At 36.2% G+C, this 17,737-nt stretch overlaps 1 protein-coding gene across 1 annotated transcript; it reads left to right on the top strand.

Annotated features, from left to right (window-relative positions):
* The first annotated feature begins 10,069 nt into the window (after positions 1-10,069).
* On the top strand, positions 10,070-13,245 carry LOC122587811. The gene is made up of 7 exons (XM_043759976.1): positions 10,070-10,182; positions 10,295-10,584; positions 10,717-10,805; positions 11,176-11,910; positions 12,068-12,118; positions 12,449-12,702; positions 12,861-13,245. The coding sequence occupies exons 1-7, from the start codon at positions 10,070-10,072 to the stop codon at positions 13,243-13,245; spliced, it is 1,917 nt and encodes a 638-aa protein (XP_043615911.1).
* The last annotated feature ends 4,492 nt before the right edge of the window (positions 13,246-17,737 follow it).

The raw sequence follows: 17,737 nt of genomic DNA, 5'->3' as shown, positions 1-17,737 counted from the left end.
TTGTTTCGGTCTGTGGAATCATTATCAGAAATCTGAAACACCGCAAAGTATATCAAATGCGAGCTACAAAAATATAGAACCCAATGGAGAATAGTATGCGTATAACAATACCTATATATTCATGTTTCTAAGGACACTAGCTAAGTTGGCATTTGGTATGTGTTCCCTAATGATGTTCACAAAAGTGCTTACAATTCCTTCTGTATGAGCCAGTCATTGTTCAACAGTTTCTTGATCCGCAGATGATGGGTACCTTTATCTTTGATAGAAGGCATTTTTCCTATGCACCGAACATAACCTCTTTTCTCTGGGCCCTTGACCTTAGAGAAAGCATCATTTCTCCAATCATCTACGGAAGATTCTGTGTTAACAGATAACCTAAGTACCGATAACCTCTTTTCAACTGCTTCTAGGGATGCCTATATATGGATATCCTAAGTACCGTTAACATTTATATACTACTAAAGTTAACGTTTAATGTCCGGAAACACCTTACCACAACTTGAGTAGCTTTCTCATTAACAATGCTTCCATTTTCACGCGTGCGGCTTTTCTTGTAAATTTCTCCCCATGTTAGTTCCACGCCATTATTTTTCAATGCCTATATAAAAAATCATTTACAAAAACTTTATTATTGACTTTGAACTTTATTCTTAACAACCAAAATTGCAGAAACTACAAATAAGCTTTTTAAATAGTTAGCTTATAGTTTACCGCCTCGTGAGCAAGTCTAGCAAATGATTTTGTCCCAGTGACATGAGGCTCTTCCATTTTTTCACGGCTATCCCATTTTTGCTCACAGAGTTCCTATAAAATAAATAATAATGAACTAGTTGATAAATACTTATTAGCAGGTGAGATATCACTGACTAATGTTGGTACCTGATATGTTGGATCCATCCAGCGGGTCACCGGATCCTTAAACTGTTCCGGGTTCACCCTTTTATCAGCTTGTCTTGCCACAATTTGATCAACCGTAAGACTTGAATCGTAATTTCGTGATAAATACTTATTAGCAGGTGAGATATCACTGACTCAAATTTGATTCAAACTTTTTCCAAATCTCAAAAAATCAAACCAAAACACCAAAAAGAGTAAAATCACATATTACAACATAAATGATACATCTTAAACCTTAACAATTGAAATTTACATTAAAACGACCAAACAGGTCGCATTACCTAAGTTGTCATTATCCAAGACTTTTCCATACTTTGAGTTATAAAAACCATGACTCCAAACTAAGTTTTTGCAGAAATATAGATTACCAAATATGACAAAACATCCCAAAAAAGTAGCGTGAGCCATAATGAGGTAGGATGACTAAGTATCTATACAAAAAGTTACATTCTTCCGCAAATGGACAATTACCTTCCAAAACACCTAGATCAACTTCTTATCAACACTTCAAATCAACAAGGGCTTAGTTCCTTCTTTCGGAATCATCTATAAGAATGGTAAACAACTAAAAATATAAGCGAATGCTTAGTGAATAAACTTGCATACAAATATATACACGGAGGAAGGCAAAAACACAAAAGACTATTGCATGCAGCCAATGATATCGTCATACCATCACTTGCATACTCACTTTTGCACTAATAACACATACATGGATCCATATATGCTAAACAATAATCAAAAAGGTTCTTAGGCCTCATCTCAATACACAAGAGGTTCTTAGACCTCATCTCAATATAACTATGGGGTTCTTAGGCCCCGACCTAAAAATTAGGCCCCAACGCTGAATCGATTACCACACACGGAATCCACCATCATATGGTAATCAACCCAACGCACATATAAGAGTATGCAAATTTACTCGTCTCGTTCGCGACAACCAACAATCAAATATAGCCACAACAATTGCAAAGCTTTCAACCTAGCAAATAATCACAATATTCATATAAGACTATATTTACAATCTTGGCTAACTCAATTTAGCCATACTAACAATTCACTAGCATTCCTAATCCATCAATTCTCAAAAAGGCTATTGAGTTGGTTCATGTCATACAAAATCTCATTTCACATTTCTCACCATATAGCCATGCCCTCATTTTCTTGCTCCATCAATTTTCACAATATTGACAATAATTAGTCACTACCATTTCTTTAAGAAAATCATGAACCTAATTTAATAACACTTAAATCACAAAACTGAAAATTGGAAAAATTATAACAATCTTGCATGACCCTATATGATGAGTTGATGACAAACAATAAAGGAATTTAAAGCAAAAATGGCCATTTCTCGAAATTCTCAATTCTTCCCATATCAAAAACCCTAATTCTTGAAACTAAAAAAATTTAAAATAAGTCAAAGGAAATTCTTACCTTAAAAGATAAATACTAAGATGGAAAATCTCAAATTTCTCCTTCTTCTCTCTTGTGTGTTGTGACCCACACACATATATACCCATAAATTCTCCCAAAAGAATTCTTCAATTGAAAGCTAAAGTTATTATTATGTACTTAGATGATTTGATTAATTTACTTGGATAATGAAAATTCTTGAATGAATATTTTAGATGGAAGAATAGAATGAGATTATGGATTTAGAGATGAAAAGAATTAGTGTGATTGATGAGTCAAAAGAAAAGGGATGTTGGACATCCTCCCATCAAGCCACATTTTTTACTAAATTAAGTGGGTATAATACCCACTATCCACTAAAGTTTCAACTAAATTAACCCCATAACTCAAATTTAAATACTAGGAAATTATTTTAATGTCAAAACTACAAAAGGGTTAATTTATATATCTTCAAAATCTTGGGGTGTTACTGATATGTCGTATTTTATACTCATTTCTCACGGATTAGTAAGTTGTTGTTATATGGTTTAGGAGTCGTTTTCATATATATTTGGTGCGGTTTATGGTATTTGTTAGTGTTTCAGGGTATTAACATGTACTTAAGTGTTAATCTGGAGAAAAACGATAATTCTGGAGTGAAATTAGTGCTTACGGACGTTTTACAAGGCACAAAACTGAAGTTGGAAGCAAGTCAAAGCTGGTCAACGAAAGTCAACTGCAACTTGCGACGCAGTGTTACACTGCGACGCAGTGGGACCAGACACAAGCCAGCCAAAAGTCAACAATTGTCAAAGTCAACGCAAGTCAAACAGCACTGGGACGCAGTGTGAAGACTGCGACGTAGTTTTATGCGGTTTCGATTCATTTTTAGGAAACTTATAAATAGAGAGCTGAATTATTCCTTAACCCTAACTTTGACTTTTCCGGACGATTTGAGGAGCTTTTGAAGCAGTTTTTCATAGGATTAATTATTTTCGAAGATCTTCATTACAATTGGATCAATTCCCTTATTCGTTTTCATTCCTTTCTACTCGGTAACGATGAATTCTCTTTATATGATTTGTTATTCGTATTTTAATATGAGTGGCTAATCGCCTTTTCATCCATCTTGATGGAGTAAGACAATATGTAAGGATTGCACACTTTTAATAATCCAATGTTGATTTCATTTAACGTTACATCATGATCTTAGTGTCTAATCTAGGAAAGGTTAGACCTCGCTTGGTGCGGAACAACAACACGGAGCCCTCTACAACCAACAGGATAGATCCAGAAACTGAAAACCCAGTCCAACCGAAAGTTGACTTGGACCAGTACTATTCAAAGAAAGCTTCATCGTCCGAAAGTCAACTAAGTGCCAGATTTATTGAAGCAAGTGGTCTGTTCAAAACAGGTGTAGATTCGGAACCAGAATTCGAAGAAAAAATCAAAACACCTGAACCGAACCGTTCAGCAGTAATTCCTCGAGTCAATCAACCGGTTCAAGTAGGAGGAATGGATGAAAGCCAACCAGTTGACCCGAACAACCGTCTTTACGGTGACCAAAGAAGGAATATACCGGCTAACCGGGGCACTGCTATTCACCCACCGGCCATCAGGGTAGATTTCTCCCTTAAAGGAAACCACCTGAAGAGTGTCGAAGAACATAAGTTCGATGGAGTTACAAACAGTGATCCTTATAGCCATCTTGAAAGGTTTGAAAAGATATGCAGGATGTATCAGTATGGCCAAGGACAAGCTGACAATGTGAAACTTGAACTCTTTCCACTTACTCTTTGTGGAGATGCAAAAGCATGGCTTAAGGAACAACCAGATGACTTGTACTCTACTTGGGGTGAACTTAGGGAAGGCTTCATTGATGAGTTCTATTCTATAAGAACTCAAAGACAGCTAGAGAACAAGATCAAAACATTCACTCAAGATTCAGGTGAAGATGTTATTGATGCTTGGAAGAGGTACAAGGAGATGCGCAGAAACTGTCCGGGGCATAAAATGACTACTGAGGCAATTGTTGAGATTTTTTATGATGGTCTATAGAGGAAAACTAAAAGGGAGCTAGCGGGTGCATTTGGGGGTAGTTTGAATAATGTTTCTCCAAGTGAAGGGTATAAGATCCTTGATGATATGACCAAGGAGTTCTCAACCCGTGAAGAGACCCAAGGTAGGAGATCTGAAAACAAGACGGTGGCTTAGGTAAAGAGGGGAGAAGATTCAAGGCTTGTGTAAGACCCGTCGTTTAAAAATATGAATTTCCAAAAACTTTCGCCAAACGGCGTTAAAGGAGAGCGGAATTAAACTTTAAAAGTCCAAACCAGCAAAATCTGTTTGGTTTATTCATCAAATGATGTTACTAGCCATATAATCAAAACAAGTTTAAATGGAAATCCATCAGTTGTCCAACATTAAACAACTGACATTATAGTAAGTACAAGTCATAAATATCTAAACATAAATCAACGTCTAATGCGAGCAGCCAATATGGGTGAACTACAGCCAGCTTCAAGATCATCTATCCATGCCTCACATCTTCTCACATCAACCTGCTCACTATTGTTGGACTTGAGGGCACAACACATTTTTAAAAGAGCAAATGTTAGCTAACGAATTAGCTAAGTAAGATAACACAAAGTTTATAAAACATTGTCCATTTAAAACATTATAGAAAAGTCATATTTCGTCTTGAAGGCACATATCATCACAAGTCATCACATATATCCTATCACATCTTGCATTACACATCTTTCATATAGGATGGGTCATTCTAAATGTGCATAGTCATCTTTGCATCTCACCTATAACATCTGAACATCTTTGTAGTGGTGACATAAGTCACGCTTCACATATAACATATACATCTTTGTATGTGTAACATAAGTCACACCCGGCTAGATGGACAAAGTTGATCCAACTGAGTATACCATTTACCTTTGCGCGTGTAGTGGTTAGTTACTCCACCTGGATACACTCAAACATAACTATGCCACGGGGAGGTATCTAGATTCCCTCACCACGTACACACTAGCTCCGAAGAACTAGTATGGGTTAAGCTTAACACAAGACTTTACATATGTTTGAGACTTCTTTATTATATTAACTTAGGCTACACTTTCACCTAAACCAGTGACATACATCTTTCTTTACTTTAGGGCCCTTAATCGTGCACGTGTCATGGCAAACCTATAGAAATCTAGTGACTAGGTGTTCAAGCCATGCAATCAATCATAAGACATATAAGCATCAACATATCGTCATCACATATTAACATCACATCGTCAAATCATAAAAATCCGTATCAACATGTCACTCATATCATCATATCGTTATAACATAATTACATCGTATCATCATATCCGTATCATCTTGACTGATTAACGTGGCAATACCTTATGGATTAATAACATTGCTAGCGCGCTTATAACACCAAAACACCCAAATTTTGAGATTATTGTTTCATTGCTAGTTATGATAGGTGTTACGGTTTTGGAATTATTAGCCTTGTAAATTTGTCCCTCTCTTAGGCTTTTGGATTTATCCGGAAGTAAGGGTCTCTTTTAGAGCTCTGAACTATAACGTGCAAGTTTGAGGTTGGTTTTTCCATTTCCGGATTATTTCATTTGCTATGAGTGTGCCGGTGATTGTGGTGATTCTAGAACTTGTCCTGGTTGATCGTTCCGTGGTTTTCTAGATGAAGAAGAGGCAATTTAGGAATAAAACCTTTGTTCATTGTATGTTCACCATTTGTTTCGTAAAATTTGTTATATGTGCATGTTTTGTAATATGCTTAGTAGCTAACTACACTGGTTAGTGAACCAACCGTTTAAAACCCTTATATTGAACTCACTTTTAGTTCAAGAAATAATAGAAAACATGTTGTTATTAGCCTGTTCTTTGTTATCAAATCCACCCAAATATACACCTTTCCTAGACTTACTGATAGTCGAAGTCCTGGTGGGTCATTGGTTGCCTATGCTAGTGGATGGTTTGGGTTTTGTCTTATTATGTCGGGTTGAGATATTCTCATTTTATGGGGTAGTTTGATTTCGTCATGATTTGGATTGAGTCTGGATTATTCAGCTTAGCATTTTGTTAAATGATTTGTCACTGTTTCATAATTATTAAGAGAATACCAATCAGTCAGAGTAAAAGTAGTTCACAAAAAAATGAATAAAAAGAATAAAAGAATTGAAAAACAGAAAAAAGGAAAAAAATAGAAAAAATAAGCTTGGTCTGTCAGTTGGTATTTCTCCTTTTTTGTCAAATCATTTTTTGTTAGTTGGTTCATCAATAACACCATTAAAAGCTTCAATGTTTCTACAAATTTTAAGAGTTGATGTGGTACATCATAATAACCAACGGGAAAAGGATCTTGCAATACTATATCCTTTGAGTTATTCTTCTTTAGTTGGCACATTCGTTTAGGCCAACATGGGTAGTTAGGTGGAAGAATTTGTTTGATTGTCATACACCACAATGGTGTCGGTTTTGGATTGTTCTATTGGGGGTATTGACGGGAGAACTTCTTGGGATTTGGACTGTTGGCAACTAATGACATGGGTTTGTTTATGGACTAGACTATATGTGAAAACTCTGTTAAATGTTGTGTTAGTTCTTTGTTAACACTATTTGTTTACCCAAATTTTCATACCATGTTTAAATACCTTGTTAAGCCTTAGATATGTTACAACCCTTAAAGTCCTCTTCTGATAGACGTTAAAAGATTATGCATCTCGACTTGGCATTGAGTGATTATTCAAATATTCAACCCCAAGAGTAAGTTAGTTGAAGTAGGATAGGCGAGATATCACTTATTAGTTTCATTTGTGCTCAGTCGTGTTATTAAGGCTTATGTGCCGGTCAAATATTGTCAAACATTCCGGTTTTCATTTAAGATTAAAACTGCCTAACCATTTATTCTTATTTTTGATTATGGTTGAGCTTCTTTTTGATTACTGAAATGTGGTTCCATAATGTGCCAAGGTATTTTATGATTTTCAGCTTGGATTTGCTTGAGGACAAGCAAAGCTTAAGTGTTATGGGATTTGATGTGCCCTATTTTATACCATTTCCCACGTGACTTTAGAACCAATTATTCGTTAATTTTATAGTTTTATATCCAACTTTCGATGCTTTGAGGTTGTGTTAAGTGTTTTCAGGTTGGAAAATTATTAGACTAATGAATTGGTTGATTTTGATGACATATGGAAGAAACGAGAGAAGGATTCGGTCGAAATCAAGTGAAAGACGAAGAAAACGAGTTCTGGAGCTTGTAACTCCCGTTACGTCCATGACACCCGTTACATGGAGATTTCCCAAAATCCCAGTAACGGGGTGTTAAGAGACATAACGGCCGTGAAGATTTCGAAGGCGTGTAACGCCCGTTACCTAGGTAACGACCGTTAGGCGGAAGGCAGAGGTGTAACGGGCGTGACAAGCTGAACTGACGTTACACGCGGTTTTTGTATAAATACACGATTAGGGTTCTACATTGTGTACGAATTTTGGCATTATTTTCTCTAGTATTCTCATAGTTATAGCACTTAGGAGCAAACGAGTTGTTAGGGTTTTACATCTTTTCAGCTTTGGATTGTAATCATCATTGCTACCGGATTATCTTCAATCGTTTGGTATAATATGATTTCTTCTCTATTTGTTTGTTCTTGTCTTTTTAATATGAGTAGCTAAATCTCTTGAACCTGCTTGGTTAGTAAGCATGTCATAGGGTCGGTTTAATGTTACTTGCAATTGTTGAATAAGGTTTTTATGTTTAATCATAGATCCACATTTATTTGGGTTTAAATATTGTTTTATATCTTTTATATTAATTGATTGATAATTGTAATTAGAAGTTCGGGAGAAATCAATGTCATTGTTAATTGGTTTATGAAACGGTTAATCGGTCTATAATTAACCTAAAGTCGTTAGAGTTCGGGAGAAACTAGCGATAAAGATTTTAAACAATTAAATCCATTTTGAGTGTGTAAACGCTTATGGTAGAGGGATCTGATTAGGCGAATAAGCAGTTTGGGAGAAAGCTTTTTGAAGATTAAATCATAAAATCAACTTACGTTCTTAATGCTTAATTGTTTTGAGTAGAAGTTATTTGCTGGAGCAATAATCATATTTAGAGCAATTAAAGTTTCAAGTATAACGGGAGTTCATCTTGGTTACCTTTTAAGTCGTTCAACAAATGCAAGTAATGTTTAGAACCGATGATTGGCATGTGAGCTGATCCAAGTAGGTGTTCCTTTTAAATCTTTGTTAAGATTCAACAAAAAAAAATTCTCTTTGCGTTTAATCCTACGGGATTACTAACTTTTTCTTCTAACATTTGCAACGTGGCAATTCGGCTATACCAAACCCCCTTTTAATTTCAATTATTTTATTTTACAATTGCTTAATAAGTCCTTGTGATCGACCTCGGATTTACCGGTTTACTATACTGCATACGAATGGGTATACTGCCCGTAAGTGTGTTGTAGTCAGTTTTCCAGTGACTCGTGTTTATAAATTTTATAACTAGATTTCACACATCATCAAGATAACAGGTTCAAGAGCCTTGAGATAGATGTGAAGGTCATGGCAGATGGTTTTGACTACTGTGGAAATTTGCACTACTCGGAGGATTGCCCGGATAAGCCAACTCATGAAGTTAGTTATGTTCAGAATCAGCCGCAGGGAAACTTCAATCAGATACCGGTTATCAAAATTGACAAATAGGTACTTCTTATCCCTCGTCTTCTTTTAATACTAACAATTATGGGTATGCTGGCAATAGGTTCAGTAGGTTTAATAGTCAGCAGAGTGCAACCGCTGAATTGAGAGATATCATGAAGGACTTCATCAGTGCTCAGAGAACAACAAACGAGCAAGTAACAGAAGAATCTAAAAAGATGTATTCCGCATTGGATGTCGTGACTACTCGTTTGGATGGTTTAAGTCATAAGCTGGATCAAAATTCAAAGAGTCATCAAGCTACCTTCAAGGATTTGGAAATGAAGCTCGAAAGGCTAGGAAACTCCAACCGGCAGCCCGGTACACTACCGAGAAATACTCAGCAGAATCCTAAGCCTCTACAGAATAATCAAGGATCTGGACAGAGATGTATACCCCTCAGAATACTCGAAATGAGCAAGTGAATGCTATCACTACGAGGGCAAGTAAGACTTATGATTCTGCGAATCCTTTACCTAATGATACTTCTCCTCTTGTGTAGGTTGAAGCTTATGAAACTATGGATGATGAGATTGAGATGGAGCCGAACCCAGCCGTGCAAACACCGGCCATTCCATCAAAGACTGTTGAGAAGCCGACTGTGAAACCTTATCAGCCAAAAATTCCATTTCCTCAGCGGTTGAAGAAGGCGAAGATCAAGGAAAACTATAAGAAATTTGTTGATCTTATTTAGTCTGTTAATATAACCAATCCTTTAGTTGATCTTCTTGTAGGTATGCCTAACTATGCGAAGTTTCTTAAAGATCTAGTCAGTGACAAGAAGAAGCTTGAAGAAGCAAAGACGATAGTGATGAGTGTCGAATGTTCCGCCATCATCAATAACAAGATTGCTCCCAAGTTGGAAGATCTAGGGAGTTTTCTAATTTCTTGTTCTCTTGGTGCATATTTGTGTAAGGCATTGGCCGATCTTGGGGCCAACATTAATTTAATGCCTTATTTTGTGTATAGAAAGTTGTCTTTAAGAGATTTGACCCCTACTCGCATGAGCATTAGGCTAGCGGATCGTTCATTCCAATAGCCCATGGGGATAGCGGAAAATTTGCAGATTAGGGTAGGTCATATGATATTTTTGGTCGATTTTGTTGTTCTTGAAATGGAGGCGGATGTTAATGTGCCTATAATTCTTGGTCGACTGTTCCTTATGACAGCGGACACTATAATCCGGGTTAAGGCTAAGGAGATTTCCTTAGGTGTCGGAGATGACCTGGTAGTCGGAGATGACCTCGTGTGATGAGTCTTGTTTCAGGATTGATGTTATTGAAGAGGAAGGTGCTTTGGAAAAGGAGCTCATGGATTTCTTGGATATGGAAGAAGGTGAGGCATTGCTAGCTTGCAGTGAAGAAGAACAAGAATTGATTGGTGAGATGGTGCAAGAGATCATGGCATTAAGTGTTGATGAAATGCCTCCGGAAGATGAAACTTTTGAGGAGATCCCCACTAGTGATAGCACACGGGTGCTAACCTCAGTAGAAAATCCTCCTACCGATTTGGAACTCAAACCGCTTCCAGACCATCTTGAGTATATATATTTGGAAGGTACATCTTTCTTACCCGTTGTCATTTTGTCCTCATTGTTAGAGGATGGAAAATCTAGACTTATGACCGTCTTAAAGGCCCATAAAAAGGACTTTGCATGGAAAATTTCCGATATTCCGGGTATAAGTCCAGAATTTTGCAAGCACACTATAAACTTTCTTGATAATGTTATTAAGTTACTTGACGCGGGAATCATATTCCTAATTTCGGATAGTTCATGGGTAAGTCAGATACATTGTGTACCTAAAAAGGGTGGGATGATCGTAGTTTTAAATGATAAAAATGAATTGATTCCCACTAGAACTGTCACGGGGTGGAGGGTATGTATTGATTATCAGAAATTGAATGATGCTACCCGCAAAGATCACTTTCCCTTGCCCTTTATTGATCAAATGCTCGAACGGTTAGCCGGAAACGAGTATTTTTGCTTTTTAGATGGGTTCTCCGGGTACTTTCAAATACCCATTGACCCTAAAGACCAAGAAAACACCACGTTTACTTGTCCCTATGGCACTTATGCCTATAGGAGGATGTCATTTGGTCTTTGCAATGCCCCTGTTACCTTTCAACGATGTATTTGCTATTTTTCAGGACATGATTGAAACTTCGATGGAAGTTTTCATGGATGACTTTTCTATATTTGGTAGTTCTTTTGAAAACTGTCTTGTGAGTCTTGATAAAATGCTTGAAAGATGTGAAATGGCACATTTGGTCTTCAATTGGGAAAAATGTCACTTTATGGTGAAAGAAGGGATAGTTTTGGGACATAAGGTTTCTAAAGCGGTTCTAGAGGTTGATAAAGCGAAAATTGATGTAATAACAAAATTACCTCCACCCACAAATGTCAAGTCAATTAGAAGCTTTTTTGGTCATGCCGGTTTTTATCGTTGGTTTATAAAAGATTTTTTCAAAATCACCCGGCCAATGACCAAGTTGTTGGAGAAAGATGTCCTGTTTGTTTTTGATAAAGAGTGTCGACTTGCATTCAACTTGCTTAAGGAAAATTTGACCAATGCACCTATTATGACTCAACCTAATTGGACACTACCATTTGAGTTGATATGTGATGCTAGCAATTTTGCCTTAGGGGCCGTTTTAGGCCAACGGAAAGATAAACATTTCCGCCTCATTTCTTATGCTAGCAAGACTTTGAATCTGGCCCAACAAAATTATACCGTGACTGAAAAAGAGTTGTTGGTCGTAGTGTATGCTTTTGATAAATTTCGTCCCTACTTGGTCCTTAACAAGACTATTGTTTACACAGATCATTGTGCCTTAAGGTACTTGTTCTTGAAACAAGATGCCAAGCCCCGTCTTATCCGTTGGGTCTTGCTTTTGCAAAAATTCGACAATGAAATAAAAGACAAAAAGGGGGGCTGAAAATGTGGCAGTTGACCATTTAAGTAGGCTCGAAAACCCTCATCTTGAGGAGTTGCAAGAGCATGAGGTTGATGATGCTTTTCCCCATGAGTATTTGATGCAGGTTGAAGTAGAGGAAGAGCATTGTTTTGCCGATATTGCTAACTATCTTAGTGTAGGTGTGATTCCTGAGGAAATGTCATCCCAAGAAAAGAAGAAATTCTTTTCTGAGATTAAACATTATTTTTGGGACAATCCATTTTTGTTTAGAGTTTGTGCAGATGGTATGATAAGGAGGTGTGTGTGACAAATTCTTGATGATTGTCACCATGGGCCAACCGGTGGTCATTATGGACCATCTATCACCGGCAAGAAGGTGCATGATGCTGGATTATATTGGCCAACCATTTTCAAGGAGGCGCAAACCTTAGTTGCGGTTTGTGATGTGTGTCAAAGACAAGGTAACATTTCTAAATGTGATTAAATGCCTCAAAACTTTATTCAGGTATGTGAAGTTTTCGATGTGTGGGGTATAGATTTCATGGGATCTTTTCTCCCATCGAATAAGAATTTGTATATCCATGTTGTTGTTGATTATGTTTCTAAGTGGGCCGAGGCTAAAGCCTTGCCAACGAATGATGCACATGTTGTCATTCACTTTTTGAAACAGCTTTTCTGTAGGTTTGGTGTGCCCAAGGCCTTAATAAGTGACCGCGGAAGCCATTTTGCGAATCACGAACTCGCTAAGGTGCTTAAGAGGTACGATGTAAATCATTTTTTTCAACCTCCTACCACCCGCAAACGAGTGGCCAAGTTGAAAATACGAACCGGGCATTGAAAAGGATTCTTGAGAAAACCGTAGGAGATAACCCAAAGTCTTGGTCCACCAAGCTTGATGATGCTCTATGGGCATTTAGGACCGCCTATAAGACACCGATTGGGACTACCCCATTCCGGTTGTTGTATGGCAAGACTTGTCATCTTCCTATTGAAATTGAGCATAAAGTCTTTTGGGCACTCAAGAATTGTAATATGGATCTAGTTAAGGCCGGTGAATTGAGATCGTTTCAATTAAATGAACTAGATGAACTTAGGTTGAATGCTTCTGATAACTCTAGACTTTACAAGGAACGAACTAAAGTGTGGTATGACCGTAGGCTTAGAAAGAAAGATTTTAAAGAAGGTGATAAAGTTTTGTTTTTCCTTTCCAAGTATAAGTTCAAGCAACCCAAGTTGACATCTAGGTGGACTGGCCCTTTTGTGATCAAGCATGTTTCCGTGATCATGGTTGTAACATCCTGAATTTGTTTTCACATAACCGTGATCATGTTGTTAGTCGGTATATGCTTTTCTATTAAATTGTTACGGGGTCTAGGGTAGGTGAAAAATATGTCGTCATTTGATGTTCAATAATGTTTCCCTTATAATTGTACCTTATTTTAGGTGGCTGAGCTTATCTTTTAGTAATAGTTATTTGTTAAAGATTGTGAAGGCCTTAGTTACTAGTTGTAGTATTACACATTATATTAGACAAATTAGAGGGACTAATTAGGTGAATTTAGGAAAGCCTTTAACGAGCCTTAAGGCCTAACAAGCAACAAGTTTTGGGCCTTTTCTTTTACTACGTGAGCCGCTAGAGGGAGAAGTGAAAATAAACCCTAACACAAAAAAAAGGCTGCATTTACAACAAGAAATTTGTGAGAGTTTTATGTGGTGAATAACGTATTGGAATATATATCTATTAGATCAACGTTTGACTCGTGAACGTGGTAATTATTCTTGTTTCTCATAATTGTGATTCACTGATCGTGATGTGTCTGTGTACAGTTGATATCTTAGGCTTTGTTATAAAATAAGATTTAAACTGATCGACTTTATATATGTATTGCATTATTGCTAAAAGAATTAAATATAAGATATAGAGTTTAAAAGTGAAAGAAATAGTAGATATATTAAGGACTTCGTTTCAAGCAAGTAAGAAACTGGAAATTGTTATATCTATTATTTATGGTTATGGTGATCCTCATGACATTGATGCATTCATCCTTGTATGGAATAACTATGTATAAGGTTGTGAAAATTAAAAGAGTTATATATATGCAATGAATCAATGAGGTGTACGAGTAATGTAATATTTAGACTTTACATTCATAATAGACCTTATATGTATGGGATTGTAATCTGGGTTTATGAGATAACATGTCGAAAGAAAAAAAAAACAGTAGTAATCCTGGTTGATATTGTGTCGCCTATAGGTGAGCCTAAAAAGCCCGATTCTTGACATGGTATATTCTATTTGGACATTAAAAGTCTTATGTAATGGAAGCTGACTAATGAGAGAGCTAATATGTAAATTCCCACCATGTATTGTTGTAACAAGATACTAGCTAGTTACAAGTGAAAATAGAACAATACTTTACTTTACTTTGATATTATTTTATATCATGTATATGGGATTCTATGGAAAAATAGATAGAACATAATTAGGACCAATATTTTAAAGTCCTAAGTTGTTAGTAGCTTTAACCAATCGGAACTTTTATTGTCGAGATCATGGTTCGGTTTGAAGGTCGGTTCGAAGTTTTTAATTTTGGTGTCATGACATGCATGTGTAAATAATTGTAGATAAATACTACATAAAGCTTAAAGTTACATGGATGTATATCCATTTTAGTTGCACGTTAGTTTTAAGAATGATTAAGATATTTCATACATGACTAGCTAGTCCACTGATGCATGTATTTTTTAGACAAGTTAAGTAATTTACATTAATGTCGGTGTCTTTATATTATTTACCTGTTTAGATATCTGGATAGTGAAGAAGTAACAAGTTTGTTTTGTTATTATTCTACTCAAGGTAAGATAACTTATTTTTGACACGTGAGGACACAACAAAACTTAGTTTTATTAATTACTTCCCATTTTATGAAGTTATAATATCTCATGCTTATATTGGGTATAGGTTGCATGTGGGAGGTTTATTGGGGCATTGTTTATGCATGCTTTAGTAAATATGAGCTTATTGTTGTATTGTTGTTTAATGTAGCTTGTGATTGAGTTTTTTTGGTAGATACGAAATTATTTGTGACTTGTACACATAGACACTAAACTTCATTAAGTTGTCATGTCACGTGCACGTTAGGGGCCCTAATGTTGATATGTGGAAATGAGTAGTTTCCTTAATGGAGAATTTTCAAAGTACCTAATGTTGATTGGCAGAAATGTAGTAGAATTTAATGAGTGCATAAAGTCTCGAGCATTAAGCAGATTTCAGCAGCAAGTGTTAAGCTTGACCCGTATTTAGTCTATTTAGACTAAATGCGTTTAGCAGCTCATTTGGGGGTAATGTACATGCCACCAGTGAGAACCAATCTAGCAGAAGAGTAACTCCGGGTGGCGTGATTGACCATTAGTAGTTAACGGATTACTAATGGACTGGTTATGCCTTTCCCTAACGATGCCGATGGACCTTCGAAAGGTTTACCCATCAAGTCGGGTGTGAAGTTCCCTATGAGGTCATATGACTGCTTACACACAAAACCTTTATTGTTGATTTAAAATGGCATAACCTTAAGTAGCTAAGCAGTTAAGGAGCTAAAGAGTTAAGTAACTATATTGTTAAGGAGCTAAAGTAGAAATTGATAATTGCTAGGCACATTGTAGCTAGGATAGATAATCCTATTTAAGTAGATATGGTTGTTTTATTGTTGTGCCTTATGTATGCATGAGATATCTTTTATTGAAATGTTTTAATTGACAATCTTTTTATTTATACTAACTTGTTATCTTACTCAGCTTATTAAGCTGACACTTGTTTTGTGGAAATTGTGTTATGCCCCTCAGGTTAGACGTTGATCAGTAGCTTGGTAGCTTGCTTGTGAGATGGGTTGCTTTTACTGGAGCATATGGACGTTGGCTTTAGTTACCCATAGTTTCATTTATTTAAGTAGACATTATTTAGCGGTTTGGCATTTGTTATGTTGATTGTGGATTTCATGAGAATTATTGTGATGATACTGTTGGTAACACCTTTTTGAAACATTTAACGTGTTTTATTGATTCTGATGTGTAAAAACTAGTTAAATTAAAATCTAGAAATACTTCGTACTGATTACTACACACAATCGGGCAGTGGATCCGTCCGTATGCAATATAGTTCAAGGTAAGTCCAGAATCGTTCCATAGAGACTAGTAAGAGCAAACGAGTTTTAAGTAGTTAAGAAAATGTTGGATTTTTGGACTCTTGTCACTTGAATTTTTGAAAAGTTAGTTGATTGAAAAAGAGTTAGAAATTCCGTAGAATTTATTGAAAAGAAAATTGTCTTATATCAAGAAGAGTTAAAAGATCATCCACTTCGACTTCATGACACAACTTATTTAGGTTGCATTTAAATTAAACCCAATTCAACTATGTTGATTTTATAACGAGTCTAGACAAAGAACTCACTAGTTGCGCACCTAGCTTATTACCCTATCCGACCCATTAACAAATCTTTCGATCCCTAAGTTCCGGTGACCACCTTCCCTATCAAGACCTACTAAATTGACGAATTGGTATTATTATTGTAAACAATCTTGTCTATCGATTTTACCAAACCGTTAACACTTTGAATTCTATTATCTATTGTTGTATATTATCTTGTTACCACAAGTTAACACCTATCAATTGTACCCAATCGACTAGAACAATGTACTCCTAAACTTAGATACCTCTAAATCATTCATACATTATCAACAAATCAATAGATAAAAGCACACGAACTCAAAACATTAAGATCTCAACAAAACGTTTAACAATCAACTTGAATTCAAAAGATTATGCAACCATTATTCATTGTTGTAAGGTACCCTATTGTTGTATGGGTCGTAATAAAACGTGATTCATTATGTCAAGAGTGCAAAATCCTCTTGAGATAACTAGAATGCTATTGTCTTTTGTCAATTAACGAGTAGTTAATCGACTTAAGGAGACACACGAAGTACAAATTCGTGTAGGAGTATTCAGGAGCAACAATTCGATGTAATTCGTTAATTATCCCTTTTATTGGTAAAGTTCGATCACTAATTTCGTCAATTAGTGTTGTATTTATACTATTAGGGTTATGGTTCGTGTGGTCTTCGGCTTCACACAAAGTTAATCGAGCCCGATCCACCAAAACGTGATCTGCCTCTGTGCTGACATCAGCACGAGGACAACACAACGTGCTGATGATGTCAGCACAAGGTGTGTAGTCTTGGATCCTTTATTTCGCCCGTACATAACGTTCAACCACCATTTAAGTATTCTAAGACACTTATAACCTTGGCTCTACGTCCTTGTACCTGCAAAACAATAATATAACACACAAACATATCAATAATCATAAACAAATATTATATTGAAGTTCAAACGTAATCTTTAAATACAAACGTAAGTCCAAACGACTTATTATTTAAACGATTACACACATATTCCTAAAACAAAAACTTTAATCAAATCTATGTTGCTATTGTCACAGAAATCTGCATCTACAGACTCCCCCTTGACATTAACGACTAGATTTCTTTAAAGCGTCTTTAACTAGAACTTCAAAGTTATCCGTTAAACAGAAGTCTTGTGCTATTCGCATGAATTCTTTCTTGTAAATAATGTGCGAGAATGTTGCGATAGCGCCTTTCTTTAACTCTCCAAAATCTCACTGCTGAACAAGGTGTCTCTAAGAGTCTTCTTTGATCACCTCTTGACAAATTGACTACTTGCATTGGATCATACATGCGTAGCAACATCTGTTCCTTTGAATTATCAACAAACATC

This window comes from Erigeron canadensis, chromosome 2 (assembly GCF_010389155.1).
Source record: "Erigeron canadensis isolate Cc75 chromosome 2, C_canadensis_v1, whole genome shotgun sequence".
NCBI lineage: Eukaryota > Viridiplantae > Streptophyta > Magnoliopsida > Asterales > Asteraceae > Erigeron > Erigeron canadensis.
The sequence above is the reverse complement of the archived record's forward strand: the minus strand, read 5'-3'. Positions and strand labels throughout refer to the sequence as shown.

Excerpts from the sequence above, each read along its gene's own strand:
- LOC122587811 (XM_043759976.1), top strand. The coding sequence starts at position 10,070 with ATGGGGATAGCGGAAAATTTGCAGATTAGGGTAGGTCATATGATATTT. Across the intron at positions 10,183-10,294 it reads CCTATAATTCTTGGTCGACT|GATTGATGTTATTGAAGAGG; the intron begins GTTCCTTATGAC and ends GTCTTGTTTCAG. Across the intron at positions 12,703-12,860 it reads CTCGCTAAGGTGCTTAAGAG|GACCGCCTATAAGACACCGA; the intron begins GTACGATGTAAA and ends ATGGGCATTTAG.